Source organism: Chiloscyllium plagiosum, unplaced genomic scaffold, assembly GCF_037043375.1.
Source record: "Chiloscyllium plagiosum isolate Xiang-an unplaced genomic scaffold, Cpla_swu_hap1 HiC_scaffold_23, whole genome shotgun sequence".
In the NCBI taxonomy this organism is placed as follows: domain Eukaryota; kingdom Metazoa; phylum Chordata; class Chondrichthyes; order Orectolobiformes; family Hemiscylliidae; genus Chiloscyllium; species Chiloscyllium plagiosum.
This window is the reverse complement of record NW_028270161.1, coordinates 27,184,105-27,212,042: the sequence shown is the minus strand read 5'-3', so window position 1 is coordinate 27,212,042 and position 27,938 is coordinate 27,184,105. Positions and strand designations below refer to the sequence as shown.

The 27,938-nt window shown below is 39.7% G+C and overlaps 1 protein-coding gene across 1 annotated transcript in view; it reads right to left on the bottom strand.

The window, feature by feature from the left end:
- The window catches only part of reln (reelin), a 391,311-nt gene that overhangs the window by 113,496 nt on the left and 249,877 nt on the right, over positions 1-27,938 (bottom strand). Inside the window, exons 27-31 of the mRNA XM_043713852.2 lie at positions 18,439-18,633; positions 9,316-9,551; positions 7,485-7,642; positions 4,069-4,276; positions 2,755-2,831 (exon numbers count right to left, since the gene is read on the bottom strand). Coding sequence (XP_043569787.2) covers positions 2,755-2,831; positions 4,069-4,276; positions 7,485-7,642; positions 9,316-9,551; positions 18,439-18,633 — 874 coding nt within the window. The remainder of the gene's footprint in view (positions 1-2,754; positions 2,832-4,068; positions 4,277-7,484; positions 7,643-9,315; positions 9,552-18,438; positions 18,634-27,938) is intronic.

Below are 27,938 nucleotides of genomic sequence, written 5' to 3'. Positions count from 1 at the left end.
GCTGGGCCTCTTGCTGAGATATTTGTATCATCAATAGTCATAGGTGAGGTGACGGAAGACTGGAGGTTGGCTAACATGGTGCCACTGTTCAAGAAGGGTGGTAAGGACAAGCCAGGGAACTATAGACCAGTGAGCCTGACCTCGGTGGTGGGCAAGTTGTTGGAGGGAATCCTGAGGAACAGGATGTACATGTATTTGGAAAGGCAAAAACAGATTAGGAATAGTTAACATGGCTTTGTGCGTGGGAAATCATGTTTCATAAACTTGATTGAGTTTTTTGAAGAAGTAACAAAGAGGGCAGAGCGGTAGATGTGATCTATATGGACTTCTGTAAGGCGTTCGACAAGTTTCCCCATGGGAGACTGCTTAGCAAGGTTAGATCTCATGGAATATAGGGAGAACTAGCCATTTGGATACAGAACTGGCTCAAAAGTAGAAGACAGAGGATGGTGGTGTAGGGTTGTTTATCAGACTGGAGGCCTGTGACCAGTGGAGTGCCACAAGGATGGGTGGTGGGTCCTCTACATTTTGTCATTTACATAAATGATTTGGATGCGAGCTTACAGTTAGTAAGTTTGCAGATGACACCGAAATTGGAGGTGTAGTGGACAGCGAAGAGGGTTACCTCAGATTACAACAGGATCTGGACCAGATGGGCCAATGGGCTGAGAGGTGGCACATGGAGTTTAATTCAGATAAATGCGAGGTGCTGCATTTTGGGAAAGCAAATCTTAGCAGGACTTGTACACTTAATGATAAGGTCCTAGGGAGTATTGTTGAACAAAGAGACCTTGGAGGGCAGGTTCATAGCTCTTTGAAAGTGGAGTCACAGGTAGATAGGATAGTGAAGAAGGCGTTTGGTATGCTTTCCTTTATTGGTCAGAGTACTGAGTACAGGAGTTGGGAGGTCATGTTGCGGCTGTACAGGACATTGGTTAGGCCACTGTTGGAATATTGCGTGCAATTCTGATCTCCTTCCTATCGGAAAGATGTTGTGAAACTTGAAAGGGTTCAGAAAAGATCTACAAGGATGTTGCCAGGGTTGGAGGATTTGAGCTGTAGGGAGAGGCTGAACATGCTGGGGGTGTTTTCTCTGGAGCGTCGGAGGCTGAGGGGTCACCTTATAGAGGTTTACAAAATTATGATGGGGCATGGATAGGGTAAATGGGCAAAGTCTTTTCCCTGGAGTCGGGGAGTCTAGAACTAGAGGGCATAGGTTTAGGGTGAGAGAGGAAAGATATAAAAGAGACCTAAGGGGCAACCTTTTCACACAGAGGGTGGTACGGGTGGTACGGAATAAGCTGCCAGATTAAGTGGTGGAGGCTGGTACAATTGCAACATTTAAAAGGCATTTGGATGGGTATATGAATAGGAAGGGTTTGAGGGATATTGGCCGAGTGCTGGCAGGTGGGACTAGATTGGGTTGGGATATCTGGTCGGCATGGACGGGTTGGACCGAAGGGTCTTTTCCATGCTGTACATCTCTATGATTCTATGCATCTACCACTTCCTCTGGCGGTACATTCCATACACACACCACTCTCTGTGTGGAAAATGTTGCTGCTCAAGTCCCTTTTAAATCTTTCTCCTCTCACCTTAAAAACATGCCCCTTAGTTTTGAATTCCCCTACCCTAGGAAAAGACCTTTGCTATTCACCTTTATCTATGCCCCTCATGATTTTATAACCTCGTAAAGTCGCCCCTCAACCTCCTACGCTCCAGGGAGAAAAACCCCAGCCTATCGTTATAACTCAAACCCTCCAGTCCTGGCAATATTCTGGTAAATCTTTTCTTTACCCTCTCCAATTTAATAACATCCTTACAGAAAAATGACCAAAATTGTAAATGCTACCCCAAAATTGGCTTCACCAAATATCCTATACTCAAAGATCTGAACAATGAAGGTAAGTGTGCAAAGTGCCTTCTTAACGATCCTGTCTCCCTGTGATGCAACTTTCAAAAAACTATGTGCCTGAACCCCTAGGTCTCTCTGTTCAACCACTCTGCTCAGACACTACTATTAATTGTATAACTCCTGCCTTTGTTTATTTTACCAAAGTGCAATATCTTGCATTTATCCAAATTATCCAAATCCATCTGCAACATTGATCAAGATCCCTTTGTATTTCTGAGATAACCTTCTTCACTGTTGGCTATACCACCAATTTTGGTGTCATCTGCAAACTTACTAACCATGCCTCTTAAATTCTCACCCGAATCATTTATATAAATCCCAAACACAGCTGATCACAGGCCTTTTGTCTGAAAAACAACTCTTCACCACCACCTTTTGTCTCGTACCAACAATCCAATTTTGTATCGAACTGACATGTGATCTAACTAGTTTACCTTTACCAAAATCCATGCAGACAATGTCTACCGCTCTGCCCTCATCAATCTTTTTGGTTACATCCTCAAAAAAACTGAATCAAGTTTGTGAGACATGATTTCCCATGCACAAAGCCATGCTGACTATCCCTAATCAGTCCCTGCCTCTCCAAATACATGTAAGTAAGTCCTCTCTAACAACTTACTCATCACTGATGACAGACTCACAGGTTTACAGTTCCCAGGCTTCTCCTTACAGTTTTCTTTAATAAGTGGAAGTGCAATCCAATATTTTTGGAGCATACATGCAAACAAGAGTGATGACATTACAGACATTGTCCATTATAGCCGTAACAATAAAATAAATATGCAAATGAACAATACTTATAGGACCAGATTTTAACAAATACTTCAGGCCCCACTCACCTTCATTTCTAGCTCTTGGTTTGCTGCAAGATGAACCAAGGGTTCGACTTCCAATTCGGATATAAAATTGAACCAACCTAAACATGAAACAAAGATTACAAGGTTAATAGGAAGACGGTACTGCCAATTGACTTATTAGCGAAAAAACATAAAACAGCAAACAGGCTAACTGAACTATATTATGGACAATATCATAAACTCAAACATGACCAGAATTTACAACAATTTGATTCCTTAATTCAGCCATAACAAACTGTGAAATTACATCCTAGAATTCATTCTATGGACATTGAGGGGGTGGTGTGGGGTATGGATTATCATCATACATGCTCAGCAGAAACTGGGACAGTGAGCAGTTAAAATGTCCTGAGCAAAGTCCCTGTTGTTTCCCCACCTGGACCCGAGCAGGTGGGAAAGGTACCGCCTGTGGCTGATGGGCCTTTCTCTACATATACAGATTATTAGGTAATGCAGCAGGAAAGCTGCTGCGGCTTACAAATGAACTTGGACACTGTCAGCCCTTAGTACAACACATCCAGTACTTCGCACAGTGTGAGAACCTTTCTGAGAGAGACAGTAATAATGATGGTGGAAACATTGGGATACTTTGCTTAAATGTTCTTTGGAAATGTGTATTAGGGCACATGCTAAGACAGACGAGCAGGATCTTTATTCTACATTTATTAAAAAAAACCCTGTTTGGACATATTATGACACCTCTGACAAAGTTGGGGCTGGACCTTCTATTCTATGTAAATGTCAAGCTTCTAGCTAACCTGTTAAAACATGACATTGGATGATAAAAGTACTGCATTTAACAGCCCTGCCAATTCTTTGATAAATGATACAATCATTCACTGGTAGATGTAAACGTATTACCAGCATCAGTAAAAAGATGGGATACTCAGCAGAGTGGATTTTTAATTAGGTTTGAATATCATAAGGTCAAGTCCTTCCAAGTCTAAAGGTTCATATTTAGAACACCAAATTCATTTAGATTTGTATTTCCTAATAGTGCAACTAGGCTGAGAAGCAATCTCAGTTGTGACTGTGTTCACATCAAATAGAACCTGAACCATGTTTACCTGAATTGACCAGAACTGAGCACATTCAGAGGTTCAGCTAACTTAGTTTGGATTTGCAGACAATGTGTACACTGCTTTATGAGACAAAAATGTGGCTGACTTTTAAAATAATGGAAAAAGAATTACATGCATACAGTATTTTCATGAAATATAGTGTACTCAGAACATGCTAACAGAGAACTCTTAATGTGAAATTATCCTGCAACAAATGTCAAATTTTGCTTTTAACCTGATGTTTGTTGTGTCAAGACTGACAGTTCTGGCCTCTCTTCCCCCAGGGCCATTGAAGTAGAGGGATTTCCTATCATTCAGTATCCCGCAGCCAATGCCAGTCTGTCCTCCTGTAACCTTGAACCAGAGAGGATTGAGCTTATCCTCAAAGCGATCAGTCATTTCACTGGGGTTTGATGTATTCGGCACACAAGTTCCCTCTTCAACTACAAGAGAATGGAACTATGCATCATCAGCAGAAACAGGTTTCTATATTAAACGTTATTCATTAAAGTAGGGAATCATTTCTATTAACTAAATTGGAAACAGAAACACAAAGGGAAATAGAGAATTGAGCCAATTTGGAAAATATGTGCCACTAAAATACTTACACTTAAAATAAAGTGTTTAAATTTATAACTCATGGATATTTTTTCTCCTCCACTACCTCTGCACAAAATGAGAATTAAAAATATACCACAGAAATTTGTCCTGCTGTGTGATTTACTAAAATTAGTAAATGTACTCAGTGCATTGAAGGGGACATACAAATGTCCTGGTTGTTGAATTGGACTGTGGGAGGAAACCGGAGCACCCGGAGGAAACCCACGTAGACACGGGGAGAATGTGCAAACTCCACACAGACTGAGGCTGGAATCAAACCTGGGACTCTGGTGCTGTGAGGCAGCAGTGCTAACCACTGGGCCACTGTGAATTTCTGGTGTCATGTGACACTCAATAACGCTGACCACATTCAATTACTGGGTAAAATTTTCATTAGACTTGAGCATGGGTTTTACAAAGTAGCCTAGTTAGCAATCCTGTGCTGAATAATTCTTCTCCTGGCTCTTCAAAGCCTGTTCAGCATGTATAGGCACCAATCAGGGGTAAAATGCAATACTCCAACAACAGTCAAGAAGCTTGATACCATCCAGGACAAAGCAGCTCACTTGACAGGCACTAATTTCAGAAATATTCATTCCTTCCAAGCTGACACTCAGTGGCAACAGTTTGTACCACCTACAAAATGCGCTGCAGAAATTCACAAAGGCCCCTTAGACCTTAGCACTTTCCAGGTGCATAACAACCTCCATCTAGAAGGCCAGGGATAGCAGATACATGGGAACATTACCACCTGCAGGTTCCCTTCCAAGCCACACCATCCTGACATGAAAATATATTGCCATTTCTTCAGTGTCACTGGGTCAAAGTCCTGGAACTCCTTCCCTAACTGCATTTTGGGTCTACCTACATGAAATGGACTGCAGCAGTTCAAGAGGGTATCTCAACACCACCCTCTCAAGGACAATCAGGGATGAGCAATAAATTCTGGTTCAGCCAGTGAAATGTATATCTTAAAAAGAAACAAAATCTACATCTTTCATCCCAAATCCAACTTCTGATCAGTGACTGCTCAGAAAAGAACACATTTTACTCTGGAGCTTGGTTCCTCTATTGTTTCCTGCAAATTTCACATAATGAGGCATTTGTTATCTTTTTAAATTGCACACCTTACCAGAACACATAGAACGTGATATTCATCCTGGGAGGAAGCACAAAATGACAATAGTACAGGGGTACGTCATTTTATACTTTGTTCGATATTGAATGGAACAGGAAAACAGCACGAGTGTACACCTCTTTCTGGACTAATATCCAGTGCACTGAATTCCTGCATCTCAAACATCTTTTTGCAATAAGTGAAATATGATTTAAAGCTTAAGCGTATCGGCCACACACATATCTGTGTAATAGGCAATGAAGCTTCAGGTAAGGGCAGATGCATGATTAAACATGGCAATCTAAAGGTTGCTGTCTGAGAAAAACTGCTGTGCTATTTGTCTTATGAATTGTCTGGATGTGAATTCAAATTCAACTGCATTGAGCACTATGAAGCTCCTGTATTTGCACAATAGATAAGAACTAAACTCACCACAGAAACTGAAGTCTTGTATGTTATATTTCAATCAACAGCAAACCTTCAAACAACATAGTAAGTACTAATAACAATCAGTCAACCTCTGGCACAGAAAATAATCTATTAGCTAAATGTAGAGTCTCATTCCATCAGGCTTTAATTGCTGTTGCTGAAAAAAAATCTTTTTCAAACCAAAATGTTGTTGTCTTTCGCTCCCTCTTAATTCAGTCTGTCTCCTCCTCATTCTTTTTCTTTCTGATTTAACATTCAATTCACCCTCTAATTTACCCTTTCCAAGTTCAGACCAATTCTTCAGTACAATTGGTTAAGGATGTACAAAGTTGCTTGAACAAAATCAGAAATTACTGGAAAACCTCAGCAGATCTGGCAGCATCTGAAGAGAGAAAGCAGAGTTGACTGAAGAACAGCTCTGAAGAAGGGTCACTGGACCCAGAATGTTAACTCTGTTTTCTTTGCACAGATGCTGCCAGACATGCTGGGTTCTCACAGCAATTGCTGATTTGCTTCTAATTTCCAGGATCCACAGTTTTTTTTTTCACAAAGTTGCTCGCCCGGTTCACTCAGGTCCCAGATGCCATGTTGAGGTGCCACTTTCTTCTCACACTTACAGCAATGTTTAGTGCAAATATAGTCAGCATTTAATGGACAAGATAAACATTAACTAAATGTGGATGCCATTCATTGCAATTTTTGGGCCACTGTATTTTGCAAACTTAAAAAAACCCCAGGTTTTATGCAAATATCATTGTTTTGGAATGCATTTGGATCATAGTAAAACTAATATACTGCCTTAACAGTAATAGGGAATGACAATTCTAATATAAGAGGCCAGCCAAAATTCAATTTCTTAATATTTTACCATCATCAGCAATTTCCCTTGCAGAAGTAATTTGAATGTAATCGTTACATGAATTACCATGTTTGTCATTACTACAGGCTTCATGAACATTTTTCAATCCTCTTGATGTTGCTCATTTCTGAAATAATCCTTCAGTGGAAAGAATCATCCCCTGAGAAATGTCGTTGCTTGTTTTGTATATTCTTGTCCTGACAAAGCAGAAATGCCTATCCAATGTGTGGCCTTATCCTTAACATCTGGCAATGATTAAAATCTTGAGATTCTTGCCATAAATACGAACATACAAACTCAGAGCAGTAGTAGACTATTTGGCCCCTTGAGTCTGCTCTGTCATTCACTAAGATCATGATCAACTTGATGTGTTTAGAATTCCGCATTCCCTTTATCCTTGATAACTGATACTTTCCTTGCCTAACAAGAATCTATTTACTACTGTCTTAACAGTATTTAATGAGCCTCCCCTTCACCATGTTCTGAGGGACAGAATTACAAAATAACAAACTCCTTAGAGAGAAAGAAAATTCTCATCTCTGCCCTGAAAGGGTGACTCCTAATTTGGAAACAGTGGCCCCTATATCTGGACTCACCAACACATTTACACTTTAGTTCAACAAACAGCTTTTTGACACAAGCTTACCTATATAGCCAACATCACAGAAGCAGACGCCCGAGATGCAATCACCATGCCCACTGCAGTAGTTAGGACAGGGCTCGGAGATGTAAACTTCATCTAAACCAAACGCAGGTGCATTCCTGTGAGCGCTGGTCTCTTGAAACCAGCGGAATCGAGTCTTACTGTAATTCAATAAAACAGTGAAAAGAGCTGGACAAGTACAATGTATTCACAAATATTTAATAACTATTGCTGGATTAGTAATAATGTTGTTGTGATTTATCATTCGTTTATAATTAAACATTATTCCACTATAATGGAATAAGCATCGTAGATATTAATTTCTTATTCAAAATGAAAATTCCTCTGCAGGTATTTCAGCCTTACATACTATAACACATGGACTAACAGGTTTCCATGTGCAAATTCTTGGTAATGCGCCTTCCAAGCAGCAGGCTGCAAATATGACCTTGCCCAAGGCTTTCCTACAATTTATATACAGCTGACTGCAGAGATGGAGAGAGAAGCAGCAAAGCTTGTCTTTTTTCCCAGCAGATTATAACCAAAGCAGAGGTTACCTTTCCTTCAGAGGCCTCGAACTAGACCAGAGTGATAACCTCACTTGCCGACTGTCATTTGCAAGTTTCAATCAAACAGCTAGTGTTTGCCTCTTTAGCTGTATGACAACCTTTCAAGCATGACTTTGAAGCATTTCAACGAGTTCTGTTTAATGCAGTCAGATTATGCTTTTAAGTAAGACTTTAAATACATTGCCCCACCAAAATGTTCAGGTGAACATATAAGGTTCCATGGCATTCTTCAAAGAACAACAGGCCGCTCACCTGATCTATATTCATCATTAAGTCAGTACAATTTACCTGTGCCTTAATCTTATTGCCATTTATGGGACCATGTAGTATGAAAATTGGCTGCCACCACACCTTTATTCCCACTTGTGAAGTAGTGGACATGGTCAGAAAAATGTTATTCTGTCCTTTGCCCTATCTTCTGATGTAAGAAATCAAAACTGTATGCATGTACACTTAAACACAGGAATAGAATTAAAATAATTTAAAATTAGAAAAAAAAGTGTTCTTTCAGTGTATTACCAACACTAAAAATAATTAATTTTTAAATGCATTTAAATGTAGATCACTTGAAAAGTTTGAAAGCTAAGGTGAAATGGTTACAAAACTACAGTGTTGTCAGGAGAAGAGCTGCAGGTAGTCTCAGACCACCTGTTTGATTCATTTTCAATTTGATACAGGATATTTCAGTATCATTGCCCCACCATATGCTGAAAATCAGCATGTCACAATGTGGTGGCTCTTTAACCAAAATCTACTCTTCTGTTTTAAAGTTAGAGAACAATTTCTGAGGATTGCATAAAAAAAAAGAAAATATGTTGTCTTCTTCATTTCTCTTGGGACCTGTGTTAACTGATGACATCAATTTTTATCCAAATAAACACTGATACCCAAAGTGGACATTGATTCATTCATAAATAAGGATACCTGAACTCGCAGAGAAGATTTTATTTAAAGCGCAGTGAAGAGAGCTCAACTATTCACTTTTAATGCTTTGGCAAACTTCTTCCTTTGTTGGTGAACATCAAGTAAATTTTATTTATGTTTGGCTGTTGATTTTAATATAAAGCCACATAGAATGTATGAAAGAAAACAGGTCATTGAGTCCAATGATTCCTTGGCACCATCCCCCAAACATCTATCTAACCATGTCGGCATAACCATAAATGTCTTCCTTATGTGTTTAACTAACTTCCTGTCAAATGTATCTGTGCTGCTCACTTCACTTATTTTCCACGTTAGCTGAAAAATAACATTCCCACACAAACCTGGATGTGACAGATCTTGGGATAACTATTGTGACTCTTGTCCATGTTTCAAAATCTCCTGTATAGAAAATTGTTGACTCCCTCAGTTCTCTTGAGCTTCCCTCGCAGCCTTTGACCCCAGGAGATGCAGGGTAGCAACCTTCTTTTACCAATGACCAAGATCTGCCAGCATTATGAGAGTACTGAAGGAGGACAGGAGCAGCGCTACTGAACTGGCACTCGCATCCAATGTTCAGCTGTAATGATCCAAATATGACAAGTTAAAACAATTTTGAACAATCGGTCTTAAGATGTCATAGGATAGTTATGTAACTCTTTGTATGTATAACAAAGGGAGCAAAGTTACTTGCCGTACTATGTCAAAAGCTATCAAATATTTGAATTGTGTGTGCGCGTGTGTCAAGGCACGAACACTGCTGCCTTACAGCACAGGGACCCAGGTTCAATTCCCACCAACTGTCTAAATGGGTTTCCTCTGCGTAGTTTGGTTTCCTCCCACAGTTGAAAGATGTGCAAGTTAGGTAGATTGGCCATGGAAATGCAGGGTTACAGAGATGGGGTGGGTCTAGATACGATGCTCTTTGGAGGATTGGTGTGGAATCGCAAAGGTAATTCGAACCATAGTTGGAGTTATGTACAGGCCTCCAAACAGTAGTCAAGAGCTGGGGCGCAAGATACACCAGGAGATAGAAAAGATGTGTAGGAAAGGCAAAGTGGCAGCGATCATGGGGCATTTCAATATACAAGTGGACTGGGAAAACCAGGTTGGTAATGGATTGTAGAAAAAGGAATTTGTAGAATGTCTACAAGATGGTTTTTTGAAGCAGCTTATGGTGGAGCCCACTAGAGAACAGGCAGTACTGGATTTAATGTTGTGCAATGAGGCAGACTTGATAAGGGAGCTTAAGGTAAAGGAACCCTTGGGAGGCAGTGATGACTATATGATTGAATTTACTCTGCAATTTGAGAGGCAGAAAATAGAATCAGAGGTAATACCTGCATAAAGGCAACTACAGAGGCTTGAGGGAGGAGCTGGGTAATATTAACTGGGAGAGGAGCCTAGCAGGAAAGACAGTGGAACAGCAATGGCGTGAGTTTCTGGGAGTTAATCAGGAGACACAGCAGAGATTCATCCCCAGGAAACAGAAACATGGGGCAGGAAGGATGAGGCAATCATGGCTGACTAGGGAAGTCAGGGACAGCATAAGAGCTAAAGAGTAAGCATATAATGTGGCAAAGGGCAGGGGAAATCACAGAATTGGGAAGCATACAAAGACCAACAGAGGGCAACAAAAATAAGGAAGGAGATGGGTTTAAATATGAGGGTAAGCTAGCCAGTAATATAAAGGAAGACTGTAAGAGTTTCTTTAGATGTATAAAGGGCAAAAAAAAAGGCAAAAATGGACATTGGGCCACTGGAAAATGACGCTGGAGAGATTGTAGTGGGGGACAAGAAAATGGGAGTTGAAAAGTGTGGCACTAGAAGAGCACAGCAGGTCAGACAGCATCCGAGGAGCCGGAGAGTTGACGTTTCAGGCATAAGCCCTTCATCAGGAATGGCTAAGGAACCGAATAATTACTTCACATCAGTCATTCCAGTGGAAGACATAAGTAATATCCCAAAGGGGCAGAGCTGACCAAGCAGAAGGTGCTACAAAAACTGAATAGGCTGAAGTGGATAAACCAGATGGACTACACCTCAGAGTTCTAAGGGAAATAGCTGAAGAGATAATGGAGGCATTAGTGGTGATCTTTCAGGAATCGCTAGAGTCAGCGAGGGTCCCAGAGGACTGGAAAATTGCTAATGTGGCACCACGGTTTAAAAAAGAAGGCAAAAGACATAAAATTACAGGCCAATTAGCCTAACATTGGTCATGGGTAAGATCGCTGGAATCCATTGTGAAATACGAGATTTCTGAATATTTGGACATGTATGGAAAAATAGAGCAAAGTCAACATGGTTTCATCAAGGGGAGGTCATGCCTGACAAATCGGTTAGGATTCTTTGAGGATGTAATGAGCAGGTTAGATCAAGGAGAGCCAATGGCTGTTATCTATCTGGACTTCAAGAAGGCCTTCGACAAGCTGTCACACAGGAAGCTACTGAGTAAGATAATAGCCCATGGTGCTGGATGCAAGCTGCTAGCATGGATAGTAGATTGGCTGTCCGGCAGAAAGCAGAGAGTGGGGATAAAAGTGTCTTTCTCAGGATGGCAGCCAGTGACAAGTGTGCTCTACAAGGTTCAGTGTTGGGACCTCAACTTTTCATTTTATACATTAACAATTGAGATGAAAGAATTGAGGGCATTCTGGCTGTTTGCAGATGATACAAAGATAGGTAGAGTGACAGGTAACATTGACAAGGCGGGGAGATCGCAGGAGGATTTGGACAGGTTAGCAGAGTGGGCAAAGAAGTGGCAGATGGAGTACAATGTGGGAAAGTGTGAGGTCATGCATTTTGGTAGGAAAAATAGAGGCATGAACTATTTTCTAAATGGGGATAAAATTCAGAAGTGTGAGGGGCAAAGAGACTTGGGAGTTCTAGTCAAGGATTCTCTCAAGGTAAACTTGCAGGTTGTGCCAGTAGTTAGGAAGGAAAATGCAATGATCACATTTATTTTGAAAGGACTTGAATACAAAAGCAGGGATGTGATTCTGAGGGTCAACAAGGCTCTAGTCAGACTACATTTGGAGTATTGTGTGCAGTTTTGGGCCCCATTTCTCAGGAAGGATAAATTGGCCCTGGAGCGTATTCAGAGGAGGTTCATGAGAATAGTCGCAGGAATGAAAAGCTTAACATATGAGAAACGTTTGAGGAATCTGAGTTTATACTCAATGGAGTTTAGAAAGATGAGGGGGAGTCTAATTGAAACATACAGAATACTGAATTGCCTGGACAGAGGAGATGTTGGGAAGATGTTTCTATTGATAGGAGAGACTAAGTCCTGAGGGCACATCCTTAGAGAAAAGAGAAGACCTTGTAGAACAGAGATAACGAGAAACTTCTTCAGCCAGAGAATGGTGAATCTATGGAATTCATTGCCACAGAAGGCCGTGGAGGTGACGTCATTGAGTATATTTAAGATTGCAATAGATAGGTCCTTGAGAATCAAGGGGATCAAGGGCCACAGGGTGAAAGTGGGAGAATGGGGTTGAGAAACTTATCAGTCATGATTGAATGGCAAAGCAGACTGGATGGGTTGAATGGCCTAATTTCTGCTTCTATGTCTTATGGTCTTATGGACTTCATGGGCCAAATGGCCTGCTTCTGCACTGTAGGGATTCTATGATGGGCTTGCAGATCTATGAAGGATCAATTCTGCATACAACTGTCGAAGTGCTGCAAGAGTTTTGTCTGAGGGAATTTTTCCTTTATTTGATTTCACTGCACTTTACCAATAGGCTAACATTGCAACTTACCTACAAAAAAGTCAGATAAGTTCCAAGGGCCAACAAAAATACTATGTATAAATAGAGTTCACAAATTCAGGATGTGCTATAAGGAAGGCATGACAATGAAGTGTTATGACTTTGCGCAGGCTGATGAGCAAGGTTCCATAGACCACAATCAGATGAATGGTCAGTGTGTTTTTTTCAAAAATTAATTAACGGATTAATATTGAGGTGACACTGAAAGGTTCTATTGAATTTTTCATTTGAGGGAAGGATGAGACCATGGTTTACTGATTGATCCAAATATGGTACAAGCAACAAGAACACTGTCTCTTGAGTTGCACTGACAAATACTGTACGGAATGGTTTTTGACGCCATGAACCTCTGCCTTAGGCAAAGGATTTCTGCCCTTGAATGGATCATCACCTCTGCATTACTTTTTTTCTTGCTATGCCTTGAAATTTACCTGCCTCCCTTTGAAAACACGTTGCAACGTTGGCTAATGTTCATGGCACTGTGAAAGGACATAAAGGGAACATTCCCTCAGATGTATCTCATGCAGCTCCCCCTTGACTTCAGCAGTTCCAAGGTTGTGATATGGTACAGGGCTGTTCTTTACTGGGCTGGACATACATCACTGCTCACTTATCTACCCCCTTCTCTTCACTTTTTCCTGCTCTTTTAAAATTCTGGTCCCTTTGGTCTTGGAAAAAGCTGCTTGGTGAGTTGTTTTGAGATGTCTTGCTCTTTAAAATCTGTCCTAATCTTCCCAAGTCACCAGTTTATCAAGTGGTGACTGTGCTCACAGGACAGGATCTAAGAAGGCAAAAGAGGAGCTAAAGACACAAAAAGAATTAAATGTAATATAAAATAAAGAAGCCAGGACCTATTATACCTTCAAAGTTAACGTTTGGAGTTATGTTCTGATGTTTGAGAGATAGGACATGCCAAATAAAGAGAGCAGGAATGGAGTAGTGACAAAATAAAAGACAATAATTACAAAAGGCAGTGTTCTGAGCTCAGCTTCCAAATATATTTCAGGCTAAAAATTAACATGTGAACACAAAATGCTTCAAGCGACAATCCTCTACCATTGTATTAATGGATATGTCGACTTATTTATTAAAAGAGTTAAAAAACATCATTTAAATACCAGGTAGAGGCAAGTCAATGAAAATGTTAATCATTAATTTGCTACTATTTCCTTAATTTAAAATGTGGTAGTTCATCCCTTTAAATATTGCTTGCTTAGAAAATATATTTTGAAATACATGCAATATTATCCTCGTAAAAAATATATATTTAGAATTGTATGTAGGGGGCTCTTGTTGGCTTGTGATTGCTGATTGAAACAATATTCAACAATGACTGACATATACAGCTGAAATGTGTTTTCTATCATCTTTGTTGTTCATTTTGTTTATTGGTTAGAACATAGAACATTACAATGCAGTACAGGTCCTTTGACCCTTGATTTTGCGCTGACCTGTGAAACCAATCTGAAGCCCATCTAACCTATACTATTCCATTCTCGTTCATATGCCTATCCAATGACCATTTAATTGTCCTTAAAGTTGATGAGTCTACTACTATTGCAGACAGTGTGTTCCACACTCTACTACTCTCTGAGTAAAGAAACTACCTTTGACATCTGTCCTATATCTATCACCCCTCAATTTAAACCTATGTCCACTCATGCTAGCCATTGCCATCCGAGGAAAAAGGCTCTCACTGTCCAACCTATATAACACTTTGATTATCTTATACGTCTCAATTAAGTCACCTCTCAACCTTCTTCTCTCGAACAAAAACAGCATCAAGTACCTCGGCCTTTCCTTGTAAGATCTTCCCGCCATACCAGGCAACATCCTAGTAAATCTCCTCTGAACCCTTTCCAAAGCTTCCACATCCTTCCAATAAAGCAGTGACCAGAACTATACGCAATATTCCAAATGTGGCTGCACCAGAGTCTTGTACAGCTGTAGCATGATCTCATGGTTCCAAAGCTCAATCCCTCTACGAATAAAAGCTAAAATACCGTATGCTTTCTTCACAACCCTATCAACCTGAGTGGCAACTTTCAAGGATCTATAAATATGGACACTGAGATCTCTCTGCTCATCTACACTACCATGAATCTTACCATTAGTCGAGTACTCTGCATTCCTGTCACTCCTTCCAAAGTTAACCACCTCACACTTTTCCGCATTAAACTCTATTTGCCACCTCTCACCCACCTCTCCTGCAGCTTATCTATGTCTCTCTGTAACGTACAACATCCTTCATCACTATTCACAACTTTACCAACCTTAGTGTCATCCACAAAGTTACTAACCCATCTTTCTGTGCTCTCATCCAGGTCATTTATAAAAATGACAAAGAACAGTGGACCCAAAACAGTTCCTTGCGGTACACCACTAGTAACTGAACTCCAGGATGAATATGTCCCATCAACCATCACCCTCTGTCTACTTTCAGCTAGCCAATTTCTGATCCAAAATGCTAAATCACCCTCAATCCCATGCCTCCGTATTTTGTGCAATAGTCTACCGTGGGGAACCTTATCAAACATCTTACTGAAATCCATATACACCACATCAATGGCTTTACCCTCATCCACCTGTTTGGTCACATTCTCAAAAATCTCAATAAGGTTTGTGAGGCATGGCCTACCCTTCACAAAACCATGTTGACTCTCCCGAATCAACTTATTCCTTTCTAGATGATTATAAATCCTCTTTCTTACAATCCTTTCCAACACTTTACCCACAACTGAAGTAAGGCTCCCAGGTCTATAATTTCCAGGGTTATCTCTAATCCCCTTCTTGAACATGGGAACAACATTTGCTATCCTCCATCTTCTGGCAGTATTCCTGTATCAATGACAACATAAAGATCAAAGCCAAACGCTCGGCAATCTCGTCCCTGGCTTCCCAGAGAATCCTAGTATAAATCCCATCTGGCCCAGAACACTTATCTATTTTGACACTTTCCAGAATTGCTAACATCTCCTCCTTATGCACCTCAATCCCATCTAGTCTAGTAGCCTGTATCTCAGTATTCTTCTTGACCATATTGTCTTTTTCTAGTGTGAATACTGATGAAAAGTATTCATTTAGCACTTCCCCTATCTCCTCTGACTCCTCGCACATCTTCCCACTACTATGCTTGACTGGTCCTAATCTTACTCTCATCATTCTTTTATTCTTGATATACTTATAGAAAGCCTTAGGATTTTCCTTGATCCTATCTTCCAACGAATTCTCATGTCCTCTCCTGGCTCATCTTAGCTCTCTCTTTGGGAGAGATTGTAATTTGTTCAAGGGTGCATTGAAGAAATATCAGCATTTGTGTGAATGAAAATATTTTCTCTCTCTTTCTTGTCTTATCATGAGTTTAAGTGCACTAAGAGGTGAAAAAACTAGCAAGACTGAATAATCCATAGGGTTTACTTTATTGCTTGGAATCTCAAACTGTAATTCTGAACACTGGGGAAAACTAATCTATGGTAATGAATCAGCTATTAACCTCTGAAAACGTTTATTATTCTACAAGCTTTCAATTATTCAGCTCCTGCATACTATAAATTGATCAGAAGTTCTTGTATGGTTCATTATTAGTTTTAAATTACCCATACATGGCAAATGTAACTCACAACAAGGATTTCATGATCACACCAGTTTAAAAGAAAATCAGACTGAGATACAAAACTCCTTCTGCCAGTCTATCCAAGTAATAAAGACAATTTGACAGACTCTGAAGTACTACACTTACTATCATCATTTTAGTCAAAAATATTTTTGTTGGTGAATTCTCTTCCAATTTCAATTATGTCTTCCCATCCTGATCCAATAAACATCTATTTCCTTCTAACTTACATGAGCACTAAATGCATCAATGCATCTGTTTCAACCATTCTATAAGGTAATGAATGTTACAATTTCACTCATGTTTTTACAATGAAACTTCTTCTAAATACTTTGCTGTTGACGGCTATCTTGTATTTCAAATCCCTTTTTCTAGATTCACCTTAACTGGAAACAGCTCATGCAAATTAAGTCTAATAAATTTTGTCAGAATTAGAAAGATATTCACAAAGTCCTTTTTAACTTTCTCTATCCAGAGCATTTCTCTATCATAATCATTCTGCATAGTCACATTCATTTAGTTTTGGGAGTAGCTTTGTAAATCTGTGTTGTATGTTCTCCAATACTTTGATAGCCTTGGTGTAATAAGGGACTAAGCTTGTGCACAACTTTCCAAGTGTGTTTTTTTTAATTCATTCATGGGATTTAGGTGTCACAGGATAGGCAGCATTTATTCCCCAACCTAGGTGCCCTTGAGTACCTGCCATCTAGAACCGTTGCATTCGATGTAGTGTAGGGACATCTGTGGTGTAGGGGAGTTTCAACATTTTGACTCAGCCACAGTGAAGGAATGACGATACAGTTCCAAGTCAAGATGTTGTGTGGCTTGGAGGGTAACTTACAGGCACTGGTGTTCTCATGGATCTCCTGCCCATGACCTAGCTCTGGGTGGTAGAGATTAAGAGTTTGGAAAAATTGAGTGCTTTGTGCATTTTACATTTTGTGATATTAGGACAAAATTTGTTTGTCTGATAATTTCCATATTTTGAACAAACAGATTAAAATATTAGAGAAAACAATTTATTACAATAACATTGTATTTGTGAATACCTCAGCATGATTAAGCTCTTATTCAGTTTTGTTAGACTTAACACAATGTTGATTAGACTCAGTTTCTCTTAACGTCAGCTGTACCATCACTGTGGAAAACATTTCGTCCAGAAAATATACTGGATTTATGGCAGATGAATAGAACAAGAGTCTGAAAACTTTAATCCTGTTCTTGGCTTAATGGTGGATGAAAAATATTGCAAATTTGAAGATTTGACTATTTTGAAGAAGAGATTCTCTTTGTATTCTGTCCAGCATTGCTAACCCACCCAATACCACTAAAATAACAGACTTATTGTTTATTAATTTTATTTGTTGCTTGTGGAATCTTACACACTACTTCAAATATAATTCGTTTGAACCATTTTAAGACATTTGATAGCAAAAGAAAATGTTATATACATGGCATCTTACAAAAATATCACACAGAGGGAAGCCAAGAAGCTCCTTATGCCTTTTTGGGCTCTCTGGTGGAAACATTCAACTATTTTTTCTTGCCTATTCTTTCTCCAAACAAACTTCAAGGGTTTTTTCATGTACATGTAAATTCTTCCTTAATCTAGCAAACTACAGGCTAAATTCCCTCCCTCCCCACTAGAGAAACACGTCTATCTAAGCGATGGGAGAAAGTCATAATGTCATGGGACATGAACCAAAACAATATCTATCTTTCTATTTTTCTCCTACTTGCTCTTTTTTCTCTGTATGGCCTTCACACTCCTCTTTTCAGCATCAAATGTCACTTTGTATCTGCTTTCCTCTTCCACTCTTTCTTATCCTGATCTTCCCACAAGTCTATTCTTCCATTTGTTTCTTATTGAGTTTGGATACAATTTCCACGTTTTCTGACAAATTGTATGACTTATTGAACAAGTAAAGGTATACAGAGATTATCCAAATGTAACTGAATGAAATAAGAAGGACCACTAAGATGGTGGAGAGGGAAGGTGTTGAATCATCTGGGATGGTAGTGAGGGGGTAAAAGAGGCCTACGCCTTGGGAAGTGCAGAGTGTCCAACACAAAATTAATACCTTGAACTGAAGTAAATATCGAGGTTTGAGAGTCAGGTCCCGTGTCACAGCAATCCGATCACCATCCGATTTCCCAAACACCATGGCTGAGGGGGTCATGGAACAGAAAGTCTCATTGCTACCCATTCCCTCATTAGCTAACATCAGCCAAATACTCAACTGACTCAGAGGAATATCATAGGAAGGTGTGTAATCCTGAAATCCAAACAAGAAACAAAAATTATATTAAATCATACATAGCAGCCCTTTATATTCCAGGAAATACAATATGGAAATAAAAAATTGTATGAGTATATTATTGCTGCCACAACAAGTTTATAAAAAATATAGAGGAAGTGTGTTTTAAAGTTAAAGGGGAGCTGTCATACATTTCACAGTTTGCGATTTAATGGTTTATTTGCTCAGTAATGAGAATTTAGATGATCCTTTTAACTTCGGTAACGCTGCAGCAATGCTCCAATTAAACAACTGGCTTGGTTCAAAATTCAGTAATCTATCTGCAAAATGGAGCTTGTAAGCCAGCACTGAGCTGCTTAATGTAAAGTTGCTTTCAAACGCAATAAATCCAGTTGAGTTGCCATTTGATGCTGGAGTATTAGGAACTCGAAACTAGATAATATTAGGATAACACATGTGGAATAGATAGATAAGCTTCTTACTGCACTATTTATAACAGTTTCATACTCAATGTGCAATGGAACAGATGCACAAGTGGTCTCAGGATATTCTTGCAAGGCATTCTTGGAAAACCCATCTCCATTAAATGTATCTGAATGTCACCATTTGTATACTGCAAAAAGCAGGATGCAGTGTTATCTTTGAAAGTGCGGATTTTCACTGACAAAAAACCATACTACAAACAACCATCAAGTCACTGAGGTCATCCACGTGCCTCTGCCATTGGCCACAAATATTTCTGGCTTCAAGACACTCTCAGGTTTTGATAACAATCCATTAAATGTATCTTTAAAATGCTGCTGACAGCATACACTTTCAAAATCTTGATTTAAGTAATTCTTCAGAAGAAAAATCAAATGTAAAGTAGGGCTTTCTTAAATGACCAATAATAAGTGCCATAAAACACTGGTGTTTAAAGCAGGAAGTCTGTAATATATCAGACTACAGAAAGGCCATAGCAATATAAACAAGGAAAGAGCAATACAGTAGTATAAGAGGTCTGCTTCCTGAGTGCAATCTTTTCACTTGTTCTCAAAAAGCAACCATCTCACAGTGAATAGATTTTATTATTGAATTATGTGATGGAACATCCAGAACAACGGGATGATTAATTACATTGCTGGGCCAATTATTATAACTTCATGCTGTTCTGCATGACGATTTATATATATCCAAGTTGTTATCCGTCATAGTCAAAGCAATGGGCGACAGTTTTGAGGAATGAAACAATTTCCATTTCTGACAGTCAACACTAGTAGTGAGCACTCATATCAGGAATAGCAGGGACACTCTGACTCATTGATAGAAAGAAGGCCCCCTAAAGCATTGTTACAGTATTCTGCTGCCATATTGGTAAATATAGATTATCAAATTTTAACTTCTGTCATCTATCTCCTGAGACTTTTGATTGACCAGTTATTTTTCTTTAATTCATATTTGGAATGGAGACATGGATGGTAGTGAACTGCTGCACTCTTTGAGGAATAAGTGCATGTTCAGTGCTGATAAGGAGGGAGCTCTGAGATTTTTACCCTGTGACAAGAGAAGGAATGGCGCTATATTTTCACATCAGGATGATTTGTGGATTGATGGGAAACTTGCCAGTGGTGGCATTCCCATGCATCTGCTACCTTGTGCTTTTGGTGGCAGAGATAATGGGTTTTGAAGATGCTGTTGGAGGACCCTTGATGACTTTGCTGTTGCAGTGTACCTTGTAGGTAATGTAAAATGTTGCTTTTGTGCATCAGTGGTTGAAGGGATTTAATGTGGAAGGTGGTGGATGGCATACCAAGCAGCAGGCTGCTTTGTCTTGGATGAACCCTGCATTCCATTAGTTACAGGTGGACCCACAATGCCATTATGGAGGGAGTTCCAGGATTTTGACCAAGTGAAAGTGCAAGAACAAGAATATATTTCCTTGTCAGAATGTTAGATAGATTTGTGGAGTCAGGAGGTTGGCTACTCACTGCAAAATTGTTTGCCTCTGACCTGCTCCCCAACCCATTGGCTCCAGTGTTAGGGCTCCTCGATGTCACACTCAGCCAAATGATGCCTTGATGTTAACAGCAATCACTCTTACCTCACTTCTGCAATTCAGCTCTTTTGTCCCTGTTTTAACCAAGGCTGTAAAGAGATGAGGGAACAGTCCCTGGCAGAACCCAAACTAGGGGTCACTGAGCAAGTTATTGATAAATAGGTGCTGCTTGATAGCACTGTTGATGACAACGTACATTTTACTGATGATCGAGATTAGATAGTTAGGGCACTTGGTTGCAAAGGATTTTACTGTCTTTTGTGGGGCAGAACAATGGCTCCATGGTTAGCAGTGCCGCCCCACAGCGCCAGGGACCCAGGTTCAAATCCAGCCTCAGGCGACTGTCTGCGTGAAGTTTGCACATTCTCCCCATGTCTGTGTGGGTTTCCTCTGGGTGTTCCGGTTTCCTTCTACAGTCCAAATATATGCAAGTAAGGTGAATTGGCCATGCTAAAGTGCCCATTGTGTTCAGGGATGCATAGGTTAGGTGCATTAGTCATGGGAAATGTATGGTTATAGGGTAAGGGAAAGGGTCTGGGTGGGATATTCTTCAGAGGGTCAGTGTGGACTTGTTGGGCCAAATGGCCTGTTTTCATATGATAGGGATTAAATGGTATGGTATTCTATGATAGGACATACCTGGGCAATTTTCCACATTGCTATGTCTATGCTACTGTTGTAGCTGTACTGAAACAGCTTTGCTAGGGTTGTGGCTAGTTCTGGAGCACAAGCTTTCAGTATTGTTGCCAGACTGCTGTCAGACCCATAAGCCTTTGCAATATTCAGTGCCTTCAACTGTGACTTGATATCAAGTGGATTGAATAGAATTGGTTGAAGACTGGAAATTGTGATGTGGGGACCTCAGGCAGAGGCCAAGAAGGATCATCCTGTGAAGGTTGAAGATGGATGCATCAGATTTGGCTTTATATTGATGTGCTGGGCTCTCCACAGCATAAAGGATGGAATTATCTGAGGAGCATCCTCCTCCTGTTAGTTGTTGAATTGTCCACCATCATTCAAAACTGCATATGACAGTACTCTGAAAATGAGTTCTGATGCATCGGTTGTGGGATCAGTTAGCCAGTTATTGCATGCTGCTTCTACTGTTCAGCACGATTTGCTTCACCAGGTTGACACCTCATTTTTAGTGGTGCCTCTTACTGCCCCTGACATGCTCTTCACTCTTCACTGACCTCCTGTTTGGATAGTAACAGTGGAGCAGGTGATCTGCTGAATCATGAGGCTACAGATTATGGTTGAATATAATTTCGCTGCTGTTGATTTCAGTGACTAATTTGAGCACGAGAGAAAGAAGAACATAAGTTCAAAACACAGAACCTATCCTGACCATCTGTCTCTCTCACTATCCCTGTTCCCAAATATCTTGAAAAACAGCAAATGGTGAAAAAGTAACTTGGAAAGATGACCACTCACCAAGAACTCAAAGATATCTAGATACTTAGCTACAATTAAACAACTGTGGTCTCAGGTTCAAAATCTAATGTTTTGAGGGCTCTAAGAACTGTAAAGCTGCACAATTTCTATTCTTGTGAAACATGCTCTCCATTTTTGCAAAAAAACGTATTACATCTCTTTATGCATGTGTTTAGTGATGCAGTTTATTTCTTTTTCTTGGAGTTCGTAGGTAATAAAATTCTTCTTTCTTTCACTTATAATTGGCTTTTCATCTTGCCAAAGCGCTGTTTTCACTGAACTGTGACAGCTAAATGCGAAAAAGAAATCAAAATATTTGTTGCAACACATCTGAGGGGATTAAAATAAGGGAACTGATTTCTCTCTTCGCACCTGGTGGTAACAATACCCACAGAGCAGGGCCGATATCATTGGATCAGACTGATATTTTTATTTGCAGACCATATGCCTAGTGCCATAAGAACATTTAACGGCAGCAAACCATGTCCTTCACTTCACCTACTCTGAATGGCTTTTCTTTAACCAGTGATTGGGAGGCATTATGTTACTGCTTCACTGATTGAATAAACTAATGAGGATCTGCTAAGCTCAGGAAACCATGTCATCAGCTAGTTATGCCACTTAACCAGGAGTATGTTGGATTTCTATGATATTAAAGATTGGAGTCCAGATTTTCTGTTGGCATTTTATGCTGCAGTAGCCAAGCTGGAAATCAGCCAGGGAACTGTTACAATGACCTCTAGCAAACACTCTCATGTTTGGTATTTTCCCACCGAATGTGATGACGGACAATTAAATGTGTCGAATAAATGTTGGCTTCTGTATTCAAAATTGTTGCCAAAGATAGTTTAATGACAAGCAATTTTTAAAATCTCCACAGCAATTCTCTGCTCAAATATATGATAAGTGTCCATGATATAACAATAGACATGAAAAGATGTAAACCCATGCATTGAAGCAGCTGGCAGTATTCTACTGCAGCCATCTGCTTTAGGTATAACTACTGTGCTTTTTGGGAAGGACCTCCAGGACTTTTATCCTGCAACAGTGAAGGAACAGCAATATATTTTCAAGTCAGGATGGTGCATGACTTGGAGAGGAACCTGCAAGTGGTGACATTCCCATACATCTGCTGTCCTTGTCTTTCTAGTTAGTAGAGCTCAGAGGTTTGGAATATGTTGTTAAAGGAGAGACTTTCTGTAGTGCACCTCATGTATGACACATATTGCTGCCATTGGGTGTGAGTATTTAAGGCAGTGGATGGGGTTTTGATCAGGTGGGTTGCTTTGTGATGGATATTGTCAAACTTGTTGAATACCGTTGAAGCTGAATTTATTCAGAATTATTCAGAAATTATTCTGGTAGCTTGAAAGATTTCCATCACACTTCTCATTTACGCACTGTAAGTCATGGACAAGCTTTCAGGAGAGTAGGGAATTTACTTTTTGCAAGATTTCTAGCCTCTGACTTGCTATTATAGTTGCAGTATGTATGTGGCAGGTCCAGTTTAGTTTCTTGTCAATATTAACCACCTGGATGTCGATAGCCATAGCAGTGTTTTCTCTAGCTGACAGTACAACTCAGCTCACCATAAAATATGGTGAAATTGGTCAAGTTAGCAGTGACCAATACCAACAGGCCAATTTAACCAATCGTTTTTGAGAAATTTTCCATTTCTAACTTAGCTGCAGTTGAGAATGGTGACAGCCTTCTTCAACTACTCCTTGTCTACAAAACATCTATGAAGACTGGGTTTGCATACTTGCTCAAAATCAAATCTTCTCCACTGCAGAGGAACCCCTTTAAATCTGGAGACTATTTCGTTCTACTCTGCAGTGTGAAAGACAGTCTCATGAGGCATTAGACTGCAAATTGGTGGAGGATACTGACAGCAGGCTGACCAGCTCTTGAGAAATAAATTCAGGGAAACTTTTCACGCCAGCTGGAGGTCAAGGGGGTTAGGGGAGGAAGGGCAGATGTTGGTAAAGCTGTGAACCACCAGTGAAGCTCAATTTGAACTGCTTCATTCATCACACCTGTTTTTCTACATTGTCAGGTTAGTGTTGGGGTGCCAATTGATTCTATTCTTGTTGATGAAGTGGGCAGGGGTGGGGGTTAGACTTGTCCAAGTCTCTAGCATTGTCACCCACTCCAAATCAGATACTGCAGACCAGGAGTTCCCCAGGTATCCAATCTCTCTCTCTCTTATCACGAACCCCAGTGGCTAAATTGCTGAGTCACATGCCTGTGCATGTGCTCAGAGAACAAAGGCAGCACAAATATGGTGCAAATCACGTCCCGGGAAAGCTTAACCCAGGATGGGACAGATTGATTTTGCTTCTGATTTCCAGAATCTGCGGTTCTTTGATTTTTTTTCACAAAGCAGGCTATTTGATCGTTATCACATTGTTGTTTGTTGAAATTTGCTATGCTATGTCTTGAAATTTGTGAGGTTGTAAAAGGCACTATATAAATACAAACCTTTTGTGTTAAGTTAACAAAATGAATCAAGGAAATAATGGATTCTGGACTTAGAAACAAATCTATATCATTTCTGAAGAATAATTGTTTATTACCAATCCTCTAAATTGTTATCTGGCAACCACAAGTAAGGGTTTACTCTGTCCTCTTCTTATCTAGAACCTTGTCCAAATCTAAATTTCCCTACAACTTTAATGATCTTTGTTCTGGGGTTTTCATCTTAAGTAAAGCTGTACAAAAACATACACTTGACAGACAAGATTAAACAATTGTTTTAAAGTAGACAATACAACTAGCCGGATCTCTGTTATTTAAGTACATCCTTTCTCAACAAGGCTCAGGAGGAAGTGAGGACTGCAGATGCTGGAGATCGGAGCTGAAAATGTGTTGCTGGAAAAGCACAGCAGGTCAGGCAGCATCCATGGAGCAGGAGAATCGACGTTTCGGCATGAGCCCTTCTTCAGGAATTTCTGAAGAAGGAGCCATTCCTGAAGAAGGGCTCATGCCCGAAACATCGATTCTCCTGCTCCTTGGATGCTGCCTGATCTGCTGTGCTTTTCCAGCAACACATTTTCAGTTCAACAAGGCTCAGTCAAGGATTGGACCTTCTGCAGGCAACATTTAGCTTTTTCACTCTTCAGGAAAATATAATGACCATTTCTGGACATGGACCAGAGATTCCTCATGTTATCTGTCGCACTGTTAACTATCTATCATTGGACATCTTGATTGCTTAACAATTGAACACCATCACCTCTATGTATTTAAACTCTAACAGCTTTAAAATGTTGTAATGGCCCATTGCACAGTAATACTGACGTAGACAGAAGTCCTATTTTTTGACTTTAGATGCTGAAGCCCATCTGAAGAAATATAAGTAACAGGATTCTCAAGGAGCAATGGAGTAATGTGGTGCTTCACTCAATTTATTGCGAGACATTCCCTGATGCTCTTTGGGAAGCACAAGGTCAGAGAATCAGCTCTGCACACTCACTGTCAGTGGAAGTGGCTGCCATCTCCATCTGTCAAAGGTAGGCTTTACCTACAAAACACAGTGTACTTGAGTACAACTCCTCTATGGACATTAGTTTGCTGAGAATTATGCTCTATAAACACCTTCATGGAATGAAATTGAGTTGTGTTTGAATCTTCAGTGTATATTATCAGGCAACAATAGTGGTTGCTTGATGCCATCTCTAGAGGATTTCATCTTGTTATAGAAACCATTTCTAAAGATATAAAAGCTCTTAATAAAACTGTGCAAGCTCTCCCCCAGATTCAGCAGAGATATATGCTTTATATTGTTCATGTTTTCAAGCACTCATGATTAGCAGGAATTTAAATAAGACTCTCCATTTGCTTTTCACTGGTACCATCCTAATTTGGATTACAGGATTATTGTGGCTTCCTAGATATTAGCTGTGAAGAATAGCTATGCTGTCAAATCATCGACTCACTTCGAAACAAACAGCAGCAGCAAAGAGCTGTTTGTGACTGTTCCTCTTGTATCAAATACTGGAGATTAGTAATTCATGTGAGTTGAGGGAAACAGCTAGAACACACTTTGATAAATTTCTCTGGATTTAAGTATGTCTTAGGACTGAGGTGAACTATTTTAACCTGTTAAAGAATTTTGTATTATATATTTTTTAAAACAAGTCAGTTGTTGCTCCGGCTATGAACAGCTAACTCTGAACAATTAGTCTAATTTATTGCAAAGCTCAAAAACTGAAACTATAAAAAACATGCAAGTCATTCATAAAAATCATAAATGCTGGAAACTGATTAACATTCTAAATCTCAAAGATTATGGAATCTTTCAGCTACAGCCCTGGCAGAATAAACGTTTCATAATTTGACATTCTTATCTTTTACCCCAGCTTTACGTAGACTACAGCCTTGACTAATTGTAATCAGAATTTATTATTAATGATAAAACATTTCTCCATTCTGATGACCGAATTTTATGGACAGATGTGTATAAAGTTCAAATCTGCTTCCTGAACCTATTACCATAAGCAATTCCAGTCACAGGATTATGTTCAATGCATCAAGGACATAGGTCTATATTTTATATTGAACCTGCTGCTCCAAATAAGTGTACTTAAAGTAACAGGATTTACTAGCGTCCAAACATGATTGATAGTGAATTAGCAATTCCAATATTAATTCTCTGGAAGCAAGTTGCAAGGTTTCACTTGAGTAAAATGACATGGCATACAGTCCTGATTGGATTTATTTCATCTTAGTCCCCAGAGTTTCAACGTTGAAATAGATACAGCAGCTCAGTGAAGTTACGGATCTTTAAAACAAACATTTAACAAATAATACTCAGTGGTACAGAACTTTATCTTTGTTGAAAAAAGGGACATGCTTTCAAAGCTTTTCATTGTGAGCTCATCAGGACAAATTCAATAATTCTGAATTCAAAAGGGAGGAATAATTTAACAAAATTAACACTCATTAAACAAAAGCATGGAGGCAATAGTTTCTTGCTATTACCTCAATTAATCAGAGTTGCCAACCAATCAGCATCCTTTGTTATGCAACATAAGTTATTAATCCCTTTGAAATTTGACATTTTGGCAATTTGTGAGAGTTCTGATGTGTGCAAGATATAAAAGTTAATTACATAAAATTGCTATTGCTGAAAGTTGCTGAAACTATTAAAAGTAAATTGTCTTGATTTATTAATCCAGTTATCTGCCTTATGCTTAAATATTGAAGTTCTCATTGCACTTGCTCTGAAGTAGAAAGCAAGGTGATTTTTTTTTATAAGTGTCTCCATTACTTTGCTATTCTGCATTAATTTTCTTTTTTACTTTAAAACACCATCTCTACTGGTTTAATTGAGACCTGTTTTACACTGGACAATTGGGAAGCTCAGGAAAACTCAGATTTCCCTTCTGACTTTGGGATAGGCAAGCACCACTAATCCAGAATCTGGTTTCTAGCATCTGCAGTCATTGTTTTTATCTCACAACACAAAATGGCCAAGCAGAGGCTGATAGCCATGTTCACTACCCATGAAGATGGCCTCAACCAGGACCTTGGGTTCATGTCATACTACAGGTAACCCACTGCACTATACACTCTCTCTCTCACACACACTCTTACATACTCAGACACTAATGCAGACCCTCTCTCATACACAAGCTCTCTCTCATATGCACACACATACACCTCCCGCACACACATACACCTCCCACACGCACACCCATGCATGCACCCTCTCACAGGCTTATAGCCAATTACACTCACACACACTACCAAGCTTGCACACACACAAACACTCTCTCATTTACACTCACACGCACATGCTCACTCTCTATCTCTCTCCTGCACACGTACACAAATATACATTTATGGGGTG